Source organism: Cynocephalus volans, chromosome 7 (assembly GCF_027409185.1).
Source record: "Cynocephalus volans isolate mCynVol1 chromosome 7, mCynVol1.pri, whole genome shotgun sequence".
Classification (NCBI taxonomy): domain Eukaryota; kingdom Metazoa; phylum Chordata; class Mammalia; order Dermoptera; family Cynocephalidae; genus Cynocephalus; species Cynocephalus volans.
This window is the reverse complement of record NC_084466.1, coordinates 122876005-122891402: the sequence shown is the minus strand read 5'-3', so window position 1 is coordinate 122891402 and position 15398 is coordinate 122876005. Positions and strand designations below refer to the sequence as shown.

The 15398-nt window shown below is 37.5% G+C and overlaps 1 protein-coding gene across 3 annotated transcripts in view; it reads left to right on the top strand.

Moving 5' to 3' along the window:
• IDE (insulin degrading enzyme) overlaps positions 1 to 2392 on the top strand; it is a 96497-nt gene extending 94105 nt beyond the window's left edge. For all 3 annotated transcript variants that reach the window (XM_063102065.1, XM_063102064.1, XM_063102066.1), the window contains exon 25: positions 95 to 2392. In XM_063102065.1, the coding sequence (XP_062958135.1) occupies positions 95 to 190 (96 nt within the window). In that variant the 3' untranslated portion in view covers positions 191 to 2392. The remainder of the gene's footprint in view (positions 1 to 94) is intronic.
• Positions 2393 to 15398: the final 13006 nt, after the last annotated feature.

The following is a 15398-nucleotide window of genomic DNA, read 5'->3' as shown; positions in this document are numbered from 1 at the left end:
TCCCCCCATACACACATACCCCGAAAAAGTTGATGTCCTGTTTAGTATGATTTTTAGGTTAAATACACTAAAAGGAAACTTTTTTTCTTTGCAGCCTGAAGTGATTCAGAACATGACCGAGTTCAAGCGTGGTTTGCCACTGTTTCCCCTTGTGAAACCACATATTAACTTCATGGCTGCAAAACTATGAAGATTCCCCTTGGGTGGAAAAGTGCAAGTGGATGCATTCCTGAGTCTTCCAGAGCCTAGGAAAACAATTTTGGCCACTTTCGTTGTTTCTGATTCACTATTAGAGAGACAAACAAAAGTTGTTATATGTCATTATGTAGAAATATGAAAAATCCAAAGTAATTAAATTATAGAATCTTATAGATGTAGGATATTTTTAAAATACATGCCTCTTAAATATTTTAAAATTTTTCTTTTTATTACTAAGAGAAGTTTCCCAGATATAACAATGCTTAAAATGATGAATGATATTTCTATAGAACTTTCTTCCCTTCTCTGTAAAATAGTCACTTGTCCGAAGAAAATAAAAGTTAGCTTTTTTCTAAAAGCCTCTTAAGTTGACAGAGAAGGCTTCAAAACATTTAGAAAGGTTAATACCTTTTTACGAACTGGTCCTCAAATTTGCTTTCTATTTGATGGTTTCATGGAAAACATAACAATCGGTGGAAAAAATAACATTTAACAGATAATAAGTAAAGCAGTGTAATTTTCTTTTATTAGTGAAATTACTGATTATATAAGGCATGGTTTTAATCTTTTTATAAAATTTGAACATTTTTATTCCACGAGTAAAATGCTGGAAAACCCTAGAAACCCTACTTATTTAGAGTGCTAGAAATACAGATTTATCTTATATCAATTTTGTCCCAAACTGAATTTCTCAGGATTACTGTAGTTTCTTTCTTTCTGATTGAATTATATCGACATTCGCTGTTCATAGTTGGTTTGCAGTGTTCCATCAGTTTTGCTTTTTCTTATCAACGTGCTGTATTTATTTAACACGTACAAATAGGGTCAACTTCAGATCCTACTGAGTGTGTGACATGCTTTTCCAACATCAGCTATGGTAACCACCCATAACTTTTTACTATGGTGAAATTGCAGTCAGTATGTGAACCAACGTGTTTTGCCCCATTATGAATTTAAAAAGCAACAAACACAAAGCCACCTTGTTGGAGATATGAAAAACAAAGCCTTGCATTCTTAAATAGCAAGTCTCGATAAGACTAAAATCCCATGTTGCTACCAGTCTAATCTTGCCTTAAGTGTTAAGTTATTTTTTGAAAATATAGATATAAACATACAAACACACAGATGATGACTGGCGTGGACTTTTAAAAAATATTTTTTTCATGAGATACTATTTTCAGCGAAATTGTTCCTGTAGCTTTAACAGTGTTTAAAAATATTTATTGTTATTAAAACTTGCTTCAAGAGAAATTGTGAATATATTTCCACACAGAGGCACTAGTAACAGTAAGTGGTCCCCGTTGTCCACTAACTCAGGCATAGTAAATGACATTTTACCTCCTCGTGTGATTTAATTTGCCAGGACTTTTTTCTGTATAGTCATGTGTTTTCACATCTTAAGTTTTTACATTTGCCATTTTCCAAGTAATCTCACTTTGGGGCAAGAATGATATAGTCACAACTATGGAGGCTGCTTTCAAGAGCAGGCTCCATTCCTACTGTCAGATCAGTGTGGTGCTGTAACCGTCTTTTTATCCCTACCTTCAAGAGCCTTCTTGTATGAAGCCTGTCTTTGTCCATCAGAAGGTGTGTGAAGTCACCACTTTCTTCTGGTTTTATGCATTTGTAGACTATGCAGCTTTTCATCAAACTCCAAATATATACAAGACAGATCCAAACTTAGTCCCCACTGTTTAAATCCACCACTGTAGGAGTAAATAAAAATCCACTTCTCTGTGGAAATTTATGTGCTACTGAGTAACTTTTAGCTCTTTTTTTAAAAAATGGGTGAAATTTAAGCATGTCATTCTTATGAAAAAGGCAATGAAGACACCTGTAAGCAATCTCATATAGTCTTCCATGAACCTGCAATTGTTGTGTAGTGTGCTCCAGCATTTTCCAGTTTCCAAATTGGATCTAGAGCTTCTGTTGGAACACTCAGGCATACTAATGGATTCTTTTAAACGGATCCAAGCTGTAGTCCATGAGCAATAACAGACAACCCCCAGATATTGCTATTTACTCAATGCTTAGTAAATGAGATTTGTGAAGCAAACTAAGTTATTAGGTACCTGGGACTTTTTTTTTTAAAGTCTTCTTTTTGACTAGTTGATGTAAAAGAAAGAGCATGTGACACAGCCAGTATGGTGAAGTGTTAGGGCTATCCTGTTTACAATAAATAGCCTGAATTTAACCTCTGGAGTTTGCATTTGTATTATTTTTACAGTTTTAGTGAAATAGTACAGTGACTAATCCTCAGCCTATCTCCCAGTGTCCTAATTTGACAAGATTTCTTGCTTTCATTGTTTCTAATGCAGAAAGCAGTGAATTCTGTTATATTTTTAAAGTGTATCTGTTACAGTGATTTAGTCAAATAAATGGCTCGATTTCACACTCTTAAGAATAGATCACTTTTGTAAAACAGGAACATCAGTATTTGAGACTAAAGTTCTTGCTGTGAATATTGTCACTGACCCCAAACTCTGAAAGATTTGTCCTTAGCCTTACAGGGAGGAAAATAAAAAAGGGTAAAAAAACCAAAATATTTCTCTCCCCTACAGTTAATCTTTACATCTGGCCACATCTCCAGCTGCAGGTTAGGCAGATATCTTCCTGTCCAATCTCTTGCCTCTGACTCCCTGTCAGTAAAATCTTTCTACTCGTGTAGTGGCCAGCCAGCTCAGACAGGCATTTCAAGAGGAAATCTCATTCCTCAGTTGCCAGCCCAGGACAGTGGTCCAGCCCACACAGTCAACACTGCTCAGGGATGATGCAGCAACCCGCCAAGAGCAGCCCCAGGTTTTATGGCTTGGTGCAGTCTTCCTCTCTCACAGTACATGGGGGGAATCATCTGGTCCCTTTATCTTGTTCTCTAAGACAGCTTCTAGGAATACTTGTAATGAAAACCAAGGATTCTCACACATACTCATCTCCCCTTTGTAAGATTGGTTCCTGCTCTCTTACTCCTTCTCTGGCAGGACCTCTGACCAATTGGCTCATGGATCCCTGGTATGTTTCCTGTTGAATGAGCTTGTCCTTGTCAAATCAGACATTGTACACTCCATGGTTTCTTGTGGCAAAGCTTATAGTAGTACTGAATTGCTACTTTGCTCACCGGAGTCCATCTCTTCAGAGATATTATAGCATTTTGGACAGCTCATACCTTAAATTAACATTAATAGCTAACATCATCGTCATTATTATTATTATGACTATTATTATTATTTGGTGGCTGGCCAGTATGGAGATCCGAACCTTTGACCTTGGTCTGACAAGGTGGTTTCAATAACATTATAAAGCACTTTATAGGTTAGAGACCACGCTCACAGACATTGTATGATTCTCCGCAATAATCTTTTGACATGGGAGGACAGTGATCAAAACTTTCGTCCTCATCCCAGATTTTCAGAGGTGGAAATAGGCTGAGAAAGGCTAAACCGTATGCCCAGGATCATGCAGGAAGCACAGACTCAAACCTTTACTTGCAGCTTTAGACTCTAGATCTCATTGCTCCATGTGGATTTCCTGTAATAATAGCTTCCAAGTCCATTAATGTACTTGTGAAACAAGTAGAAAGGCAGTTGCTTTTACATTTGTAAGTAACTTTACCTTTTTCACACGCGCTATGTTTCTTGATCTCCCAACCTTTGCCTATTTTGGAGGACATGAGTGAGACCAGATCTCACAGTCTGTCCTCTTCTCCAGTCCACTGTCGTTTCCACTTTGCTCGGCTACCTTGCTGCCAGTTATCACCACTGCCTTCAGGATGTCCCTCTCTGCTGCGGTTAGTCCAGACCCACACCTCCTGGCCTGCTAAGGCCTGAAGTCAGTGTAAGCTGTCCTGGTTGCCCCTGGAGTGGCAGTATCTGGATTCCTTCAAGAAATTTAGAAAAGGAGTATGAAGAAGTCAAGTTCATCTGTGACTCCACCACTCAGGGACAGCTGCTGTTTGCATTGTGTTTCTTTGCAGTCTTTTTCCTATGCGTATAGAAAGAGGTAGTATATTCAGTATTGTAACTTTTCCCCTCGATAGTCTATGTATACTGAGCATTTTTCACATGTATTCTTTTGGAAAAAAGTGATTTTTGTTGCTGTCTGGTATATTATATTGTAGTTTGTTTATCAGATCCTCTTTGTGGAATGTTTAGGGTGTTTTCAAGTTTTGATCTGTGATAAACTTCCTTGTGCAGAGAGTGTGTATGATTTTCCAATTCTTTAAATTGCTGGGTTGTGAAATATGAATATATTATTTAACTTTATATTTTGAAAATTTTTAGATCTGTGAAAAGTTGTTAAAATAGTACAATGAATTCTCATATACCCTTTACCCTGTATTTACCAATTTTACATTTGTTTCACAACCCTTCCTTCCTCTCTCTGTCTCATATATGTGTGTGTATGTGTGTGTCTTTTTTTTTTTTTTTTTTGCTAAATCATTTGAGAGTAGGTTGCAGATGTCGTCACTCCTTACCCCTAAATCCTGCATCAAGTATCTCCTAATAACAAGGTCAGTGTGTGGTGAGGAATTTGGCCTCACCCAAAGGAAGGTCTGGCCTTTGTCCCCATTGTCTTTGTCGTAGACAACTATAGACCAGTAAATTTGACAGCTTACAGGAGATAGCTACCTTCCTTAAAAGACATGTAAATTCCAAAACAGACTTGAAAGAAATAGAAAATTTGAATATTACCTTACCTATTAAAGAAATTGAATTCATAATTAAAATTCTATGTCCAGATGGCATTGCTGGTGAATTCTATCAAACATTTAAGGAAGAAGAAATTATACCAATCTTACATAACATGTTAGAAAACAGTGGAGGGAACCCTTCCCAATTCACTTTATGCATTGCCCTTATGCCAAAATCAGACAATGATATATCAAGAAAATAAAGCTCCAAACCAATCACTTAAATTAAGAGTCCCCAAAAGTCCTTAACAAACATATTACCATTTTGAAACCAGCAATGTATAAAAAAGAATTTTTATGCAGTTGATTTTTAGATATTATACCAACCTTGCATGATGACCAAGTGGGGATTTCCCAGGAATGCAAGTTCATAATAAAAGCTTCAGCACACAGGGATAGGACGGAACCTCCTCAATCTAATAAAGAGAATTTACAAAATACCTACAGATAACATAATATTTAATGGTAAAATAATGAAATCTTTCCCCCTAAGATCTGCACCAAGACACCACTTCTGTTCAAATTTGTATTTGAGGTCCTAGTCCTCTTTATTGAGTAAGACATAAAGACTGGAAAGGATGAAGTAAAACTATTCACAGACAGCATGATCACACACATAGAATATTCTAAGGACTCTCCAAAAATGCTACTACTGATAACTGAGTTAAGGTTGCAGGAGACAAGTCAACATTAATAAATCAATTGTATGTCTATATGTTGGCAACAAAATTATAATTTTCAATAGCATCAAAATATGAAGTTCTTAGGGGTAGAGTTTTTAAAACATGAAAAATCTATATGCTGAAAACTTGAAAACATCGCTGAGAGAAATTGTGAAAGACCTACAAGTTTATATGCATCATATTCATGGATTGGAAGATGGTGTAGGGGAGGAAAAATATCCCTTCCTCACCCATACTAGGATTATGGTTGGGGCCTTGTGATACTGTGATATAATAAGAAATGTATATTTGGGAAGTTCCTGACACAGAGCTCCTAAAACTGTGGTAGACAGGGGTGCTAGGAAAACCTTTGTTGTAATATTGATCTTTGACCTGGTTCCTGACATGAGCTTCTAAGACCTATGTATTATTCTGAGTGACAGAGCATCTGATGCAGAGCTCCTAAATCCCTTGAAATTTCCTGGAGGATAGGAGCATATTTTGTTCTAGTGAGGCATTGTTGGGCTCCCAGATAGCCTCAGGATGGGGGCTGGTTGTCAGGGGATCCAACCATGTGATTAGAGGGTTAGAACTTTTAGCACCACCCCCTGACATCCAGGGAGGGGAAAAGTGCAGAAGGTTGAGTTGATCACCAGTGGCCACTGAAGTCATCCGTCATGCCCATGTAATGAGGCCTCCATAAAGATACAAAGGACAGGGTTAGGAGAGCTTCCAGATTGCTGAACAGTGATGGTGCTGGGAGGACGGTGTACCCAGAGAGGGCTTGGAAACTCTTCACCTGATTCCCCCATACCTTACCCTCTGCATCTCTTCATCTGGCTGTTCATCTGTATCTTTTGTAATATCCTTTACAATAAATCGGTAAGTGTAAATAAGTGTTTCCCTGAGTTCTGCGAGCTGTCCTATCCTAGCAAGTTAATTGAACCTAAGGAGAGGGTAGTGGAAACTCCAATTTATAGCTGATTAGTCAGAAGTATAGGTGACAACCTACTACTTGTGATTGGCCTCTGAAGGTGTGGCAGGGAGTCTTGTGGAACTGATCCCCTAATGTGTGGGATCTGACTCTCAACTCCAGGTAAGACAGTGTCAGAATCCAATTATAGGACACGCAGTTGGTGTCTGCTGGAGTAATGCTTGGTGTGTATAGGAAAAACTTTCCACATCTGGTGTCAGAAGTTCTGTGTTGAGTGTGAGTAGAGAGAAAAGTGTTTTTTTTCCATCAGTGGCCACTATAACAAAAGACAGACTAACAAGAGAAAAGCATGCATATTTATTTAGTGTATGTTTTACATGACAGAGGAACCTTCATGAAGAAGTGAAGACCCAAAGAAAAGAGTAAATCCATGTATTTTGTATGCTGGTTTGATGAAGTTGATAGTCATGGGGAAGTATGATTGAGTAAAAATGTATGATCTATTGTAGAGCTAGGGCTGGGGTCTGGAGCTCACAGACCCCTCAAGCCCCTTGTCCAGACTGGTCACAAAGCCTTCACACGCAGGTCTATAAGCTAAGTAACTAGAAAAAAGGTTCTTGGAGCCTTGGTTGAAGAAAGAGTCGTCTTTATTCAGCACACACACACACACACACACACACACACACACACACACACACACACACGTGCTAGGCAGTCCAAAGAGAAACTCAAAACTCACCTGCTACTGGCAAAGTCCACAGAAAAAACTGAGCAGCTGCCAGCAAAGTAAACATGCTCTATTTTTAGACGTGAGCTCTCTGCCAGCCAGCAGTTCAGGGCCACTGCTCCACACGACTCTCAAGAACACACCAGAATAGCAACAAAACTAAAAAGATACATTGGCGTGCATGCGCACTAACTCCACCCCCACACACACAATTTGTTTACAAAGAATATGCTGCACCACACCCAACCAGACCTGAGGTGAGGTGGCCTGATTAAACTATTCTGTTTTCCCAACAGTAATAAACTAGAGGAAACTTAGCAAGGACTGTTTGTTTAGATTCTTCTCTGTGTCTGTGTCTTCAGAGAGAAGGATGTTCTTTTCCTCTCTGCAAAGGGAGAGCACGTGTCAAATGAGGGTCTCATAACCTGCTTCAGGGGAAGGCTAGAAAATCCTTCCTAGGTTTTATGACCTGCTTCAGGGGAGAAGGATAGAGGCAAGGTGAGAGTGATATTCCCGGCTATTTTCTCAAATGTGCCAAGATACCATATTTGGGGTAGTATATCTGAGTCCCATCACTGGTATTTTATTAAGATGTCCATTCTCTCCCATTGATCTATAGATTCTAAGCAATGCCTATCAAAATCCCAACAGACTTTTTTTAGCAGACATAAACAAGCTGATTTTTAAATTTACATGGACTTTGGACTGGACAAGTTATAGTGAATAAAAAGAAAAAAAAATTACATGGTTGTAGTGGATTGATTATGTCCCTCCAAAACTCACTGGATTGTACCCCCCAAGTTTTATGTATTAGAAACATGGTCCCCACTGTGACTGTTAAGAGAGTGGGAAATCGTATTATAGTAGTTGAAAGGTGGAGCCTTGAAGAGGTGATTAGATTTGTAGAACCATGCCACAGTGAATGAATTAAAACGGTGGTCAGGGGCGTGGTTCTGAGGGCTTTAAAAGAAGAGAGAGGAGAATCTTTCTCTTTGCTCTCTCTGCTTCCGCCATCTTGCAATGTGAGACCCCTGGGTCACTGTCGCCACCATCAGATGGACTTTTGGACTTCCCAGCCTCAGAAACTGAAAGCCATAAATTTCATTTTTCTTTATAAATTACCATGTTTCAGGTATTTTGTTATAAGCAACAGAAGCAGACTAATACAGTGGTCAGGCAAAGAATCTTGAATAGTTAAAATAATTCTGAAAAGAAGAGCAAAGTTATCCTTCCTGATAGCAAAGCTTATATAAAATGAGTAATCAAGTTAGCGGGGTATTGGCCTAAGCATAGACGAATAGATCAAGGGAATAGAATAGAGTCCAGGGGCTGGCCACTTGGCTAAATTGGTTAGAGCACAGCCTTATAACCCCAAGGTCACAAGTTCAGATCCCCATACCAGCCAGCTGCCAAAAAAATGAAAAAATAGAGAGTGCAGAAATAGATCCACACATTGATTTCAATTGATTTTTGGTGAAAGTGTAACATTAATTCAATGGGAAAAAATAGCCTTTCAACAAATGCATCAAGAACAACTGTATATCCTTATTGGGGAAAAAATTGAACCTCAATCTTTACCTCAGAGTATACGCAAAAGTAACTCAAAAAGGACTATCGATTTAAACAAAAGCTAAAACTATAAAACTGTAGGGAAACATAGAAAATATTTTTGAAATTTGGTAGGCAAAAATATCCCAGGATGTGAAATTCACTAGCCATTAAAAGGAAAAACGAATGCATGCATTAAAGATTTTTAATTTTAGAAATGTCTTTTCTTCAAAAGATATCATTAAGAAAATAAAAGGTAAACTGTTGACTAGGAGGAAATATTTGCAATAAATAAAGCAAAGGACTTATATATAAGAATATATAAGAAACTTTTTTTTCCTTTTTTTTTTGGTAGTAGAAACTCTTAAAATTATAATAAGACAACCCAATAAAAATCTGGTAAAAGAATCAAATAGATGCTTTACTAAAGAAGATATAGCTGAGGGTCAATATTCATATAAAAAGATATTCAAGGTCATTGGTTATCAGGGAAATGAAATTTAAGCCACAATGAGAGCCTAAACTATAATGAGAGAAGATCAATAATTGCCTGAAGTCTGAAGTTAGGGATTCGGATCAAAGGACATGGGGAAACTTTTTAGGAAAATGGAAATGTTTCTATAGGATAAAAAGCTGGAAAAAAATATTTTTTTAAAAAATTAGATACCATTCTATGCAGACTAGCATAGCTAAAATTAGCTATACCAAGTGAGAGTTTTCTAGAACATATTTTTTTTTTATTTTAAGTTTCTATTATAGAGTAGATGTACTTGCTGTTTATTGTAGCAAGAGATCGGATTACAATTCACTTCAGAATGCAAATTGTTAATAGTTTTACTTGGTGAAGTAGTTTGTAGGAGCAGATTTTGCAGACAGTTTGAAATTCTGTAGATGGTACTCAAAATGGTTTGTAAATAAGTTGAACTAATTCTAAATGCCCTACAGAAGGTTGGTAGCCAAAAGAATCCTGTTGTGAAGCCTTCTGCAAAGAGAATAATATGTTTTAATACTTAGAATAATCACTTTCTAATCTCTATGTTTTACAAGCTTAAAAAATTTTTTTTCTTACAGAAGGTTACACCTGCATGTGAATAGAAGTCATTTAGCAAATGCTTATAAAAATGTGTGGATAATAAATGCTATTTAAAAAGCACATGATGACACCAAGGTCAAGGGTTTGGATCCCCTTGCTGGCCAGCTGCAAGAAAAAAAAAAAAAAAAGCACAAGAGAAGAAAGTCACAAAATGGATACTGAGTTCCCTTTTGATTATAATTTTCTTGGTCTTCAGTAGCATTCAGGAGAAATTAAGAATGCTAAAATCAAGGGAACAACTTCAAAGAAATTCAGGAAAATATTATTGGTGGGCCTCTTAAACCAGCCTATTATGTTTTGTTCTTGTGGCTTTCAAGTGGTTTTTTCATCAGTTGGTTCATCTGCACCAGTTTTTGTAAAGTTAGTCTAGTGTACTGAAAGTTCTTGCTGACCCTGAATCTCCTTTAATCACGGCCAGAAGGAGGAACAATAAATGAAACGTTTTGGTTGCCCTAATCTACCATATGAAATGGCACTTCACCCCCTACTGCCTGGCCTCCCTAATCTTGATCTTCCTCCCTTCACTACTTTGGAGCAAGATCAAAGCCCTTTAACTAATACTTGATACTTGCTTCCACCTATCACTACAGCTGTAACTGCAATGATTGCAGTTTAGTCAAGATGGGCATTTTCCTTCCTCTGCACGTATTTTGTAAAGCATAGCGGTTATGACATATCTGCTCTGGTCAAATCCCAGAGTGACCAGTCTGGAACTGGTACTAAACTGGAAGTTTTCTTACTGGCTAATTTGATTCTTCGAAGCCCTTCATTTATTACAGGTGACTAGCTCCTTTCAACCAATATCTGAACTCTGCCTCAGAGTTTTACACACACAATAATGTCCATAGTTTCCCCAAACATGGAACTCATTAAGAAAATTTAGGGTTTCCTTAGACCTGTTTTATGGCCAAATAGACTAAACTTCCATAAATGGGATTCTTCATTTTGGCTTTCTGAACCTAAGGTTTGAGCTAGCATGGCCCAGTCTAATTAATAGTATGCACCATAAAAATGATTTCCTTTTGGCCATAGTTAGCTACGTTTGGTAAGCTTGGTCTGTGGGTTCTTTTTATTTTCTGTGGTTATAACTTTCCATATGTCCCAGAACATAAAACCATGTACAATAAAAAAATGAATCTTGAGAACTGTAAACACTCAGCGCAAACCCCTGCACTAGGAGACTTGACCAAACTTTCACGTGGCTTCTAGAAGCCTAGGTTGTGCCCCTGGGACAACCCAGTCCCCTTTCGGGTTCCTGTCTGGAAAGCCTCAGGGCTGTCAAAAGAGCTTACAGTTTGTTGTAGCCAATACCTGATGATAGATTCCTGACCTTACTTTCTTAGAGCATTTACTTAAAAGGGCTTACAATTGTGAATCCTTTTCTCTGGCCCTTTGAGATGTATGTGTATTTCCTATAACCCAGGAGTGACTGTTTCAAGGACCTGAAAACCACACCTTTGAAATGTAATCATCAGGAAGGATAGGGTTCAGTCTTCCAGTCTCTGTGGGACGATGGAATTCTAAGTTCCATAATTGCCAGCTAGCAGACACAGCTGGCCTAGTCACATTAACACTGTCCCACCCTTTTCAATGTTTCTCTTGAGTCCCACGTGCTCCCCCTCCTACACCCTTATTCTTCTTTAAAATGCCCAGTCACCTCTGTGCAAATCAGAATGGAGCTCAGCTCTTTGCACTACCATCCGTAGTTAACTGAACAAAATCTGTTCTCACCACTTTAATTCATGTCTGGCTTTGTTTATCTTTGACAGTCTGTTAAATAAAATTTATAGGTCCTTGTTTTGGATTGAGCCCCTGCATTAGGCCCCAACAGAACAAACCAAAATGGAGTCACTCCTGCTAAGTGCCACACAATCAAACTGAAACTTTAAGGAAGCAGGCAAATCCCCAAACAGACCCGTTTTTCCTAAAGTCAGGAGATTTGTAGCAATCAGAAGGGGCCCAGTCAACCTGAACTGGCATGATAAGGAAGTCCCCTCTGCTTTAACCCTTGCAAGGAAAGTAACCTGATATTATCCAATCTACTTTTTATATTATTCTATTTCCTTGTTCCTGCTCTAGCTACATTATTAAAAAAACAACTGATTTGCTATACCCAGCAGAGGACTTTATTCTTTAAATAAGATGCTGCCTGATTCATGAATCAATAATAAAAGCCAGTTATATCTTTAAATTTGTTGAAATTTTGTTTTTTAACAGCCTCATGGTATGTACTCAACATGATTAGGTTCTACATGGAACCTAAATTCAGATACATCATCTCTGTGCAGTTTGTACACCGACTTAGCAATATGATGATTGATGGCTGCTAGTCCCATGAAACCAGTACAGTTAGGCCAGAGTCCTAGCCGTGTGTGGTTCAAGAATGCAAATGTTATACAAGACTTAGCCTTCCTTGAGTATCACTCCACATATCATTTAATTTTGAGATTCCCCTTGCCCTTGGATGACCATTTTTATACTTATTTGACCGTGAATGACCATTCATAACACCAAAAAGTCATTCTTTTGTTTTTGGCGGCTAGCTGATGTGAGGATCCAAACCCTTGATCTTGGTGTAATAATACCACACTAACCAACTGAGCTAACTGGCCAGCCCTAAAAAGTCATTCTTGAGATACAATATATACGTGGATTATTCATTTTAAAAACGTTAAAACTCATTTCTGAAATTTTAATAGAAAACAAAGTAGAGGTTTAAAAATATTTTCTAAGATAAAATGTGTAGAAATTTTAAAACAAGATACATATAATTCATTGACTGAAGATTCAACAGACTAGAGGTTGGAAACTGTTGCCTGCCACCTATTTTGTCAATAAATTTTTTTGGACCACTATCATGCTCATTCATTCGCATATTATTTATGGTTGCTTTCATGCTGTCATGGCAGAGCTGAATAGTTGTGACAGAGATCCTATGGTCTGCAAAGCCTAAATATTTACCATCTGGTTTTTCACAGACTTTTGGAATAGGTTTCTGGCCCTGGCAACAGACAATCTATCGTAGAGATGCTAGTTGCTAAGTCTGCTTTTCCAGCAAAAATGCTAAACATCTTGTGTTCACCATCAGATGACCTTTTCTGCCATTTCCTGGCTTATTCTTCTGGATTAAATGAGACAATGTTAATGGTGCCTAGCACATGGCTATGATTATTGAGCTTTATGTTTATTGAGTTTATTATTCTCAGGTATGGCACACTTATGTTTAAAGACAGATTATCACAAAATACAAGGAATGACCTAAAAGTGTTTAGTATTGTATTTTAAAAGTAAATCTTGATTAATTTTTAGCAATTTAATAATATTATTAACAATTTACAAAACCTTACTGTTTATGGAACACAGTTTGGGAAGCATTGCTCTGAGTCCCTCCTACTCTAAGTGTGGTCAGTGCATCAGCACTGGCATCACCTAGAACTTGCTAGAAACGCAGAATCTTGGGCCCCACCTTAGATTACTGGATAAAATCTGTGTTTTAACAAAATCTCCAGGTGAATCATATGTACGATAAACTGAGGAACAGAGCCAGGTATATCTACCTCATCAATTAAAGAATTATCCCATTTAAGGTGAGAGACGCAAGGAAGACTTCTTTTTAAAAAATGTTTATTTGTACATATTTGTGGGGTACAGAGTTCTGTTTCAATTCATGGATATAGTATACATTGATTCACTTAGGGTAGCTTCGTATCCATTAGTCCACCACTTCCCCCTCCCCCCATCTCTGGTAACCATTATTCTACTCTCTATTGCTAAAAGAATCACTTTTTTTTTTTTTTTTTTTCTTTTAGGCTCCACATATGAGTGAAATCATCGGGTATTTCCTTTTCTGTGCCTGGATTACTTCACTTAACATTGTGGTCCCCAGACCATCCACGCTGCTGCAAATGACAGTATTTCTCTCTCTCTTTTTTTTTTTTTTTTACAGCTGAATAGTATTCCATTGTATTCGTATACCATAGTTTTTTATCCATTCATCAGTTGATGGGCATTTAGGTTGATTCCATCTCTTGGGTATTGTGAATAGTGTTATGATGAACATGGAGTGCAGGTGTCTCTTTGATGTACTGATTTCCTTTCTGTTGGGTATACACCCAGTAGGGGGATTGTTGGGTCATACATTAGTTCAAGTTTTAGTTCTCTGAGGAACCTCCATACTGTTTTCCCCAATGGCTTCACCAATTTACATTCCCACCAACAATGTAGGAGAGTTCCCTTTTCTCCCCATCCTTGCCAGCATTTGTTATTTTCTGTCTTTTTGATAATAGCCATTTTAACTGGAGTGAGGTGATATCTCATTGTGGTTTTGATTTGCATTTCCCCAATATTAGTGATGTTGAGCATTTCTTCATGTGCCCATTGGCCATTCGTATGCCCTCTTTTGAGAAATGTCTATTCAGGTCCTTTGCCCATTTTAAAATTGGGTTATTTGTTTTTTGCTATTGACTTGAGTGCCTTATATATTCTGGGTATTAGCCCCTTGTCTGATGTGTACTTTTCAAACACTTTTTCCCATTCTGTAGGTTGTCTCTTCACTTCGTTGATTGTGTCCTTTGCTGTGCAGAAGCTTGTTAGTTTGAGGTAGTCCCATTTGCTAATTTTTGTTTCAGATGCCTGTGCCTTTGTAGTTTTTTTCAGAAAAACTGCTGCCCACTTCCACTTCATGTAGTTTTCTCCTAATAGTTTCATAGTTCCAGGTCTTAAATCCATTTTGAGTTGATTTTTGTGTATGATGAGACATAGGGGTCTAGTTTCAATCTTCTGCATGTGGGTATCTCCAGTGTTCCCAGCACCATTTCTTGAAGATGCTGTCCTTTCCCCAGCGTATGTTTTTGGCATCTTTGTCAAAAATCAGTTGGCTATAAGTACATGGGTTTATTCTGGGCTCTCTGTTCTGTTCCATTGGTCCATGTGTCTGTTTTTATGCCAGTATCATGCTGTTTTGGTTACTATAGATTTATAAAATATTTTGAAGTCAGGTAGTATGATGTCTCACAAGGAAGGCTTGATTCTTACAAAATTATTTTTTTAATATCCTGTTTTGTTTTTTATAAAAAAATAGAAGTGCATACAGCTCAATGAATTCTCACAAAGTAAACACATCTATATAATGACAACTTAGCACAAGAAATAGATCCCTTCTTCTCCCTTTGCATTCTCTATGTCTCCTTGTTACCTAATGGTAACCCATATCTTGACTTCTAACAGCATAGATTAGTTTTGTCTCCTTTGAACTTTATATAAGTGAAAATTTTTAAATATACATTTTTTGTGTCTGACTTTATTTGTGCAAAATTACATTTATGAGATTTACCCATTTATTGAGTGGTAGCTATAGTTTTTTTCTGCTTGTTTTGTGTTGCCTTGTGTGAATATATCACAGTTTATCCATTCTACTATTAAAGGGCATTGAGGTTTCCAGGTTGGGGTTATTTATAAATAATGCTGCTATAAACATTCTTAAACATGTCCTTGAACACACCTGAATGTATTTTTGTGGGTGTCCCTAAGGGTAAAATTGCTAGGTCATA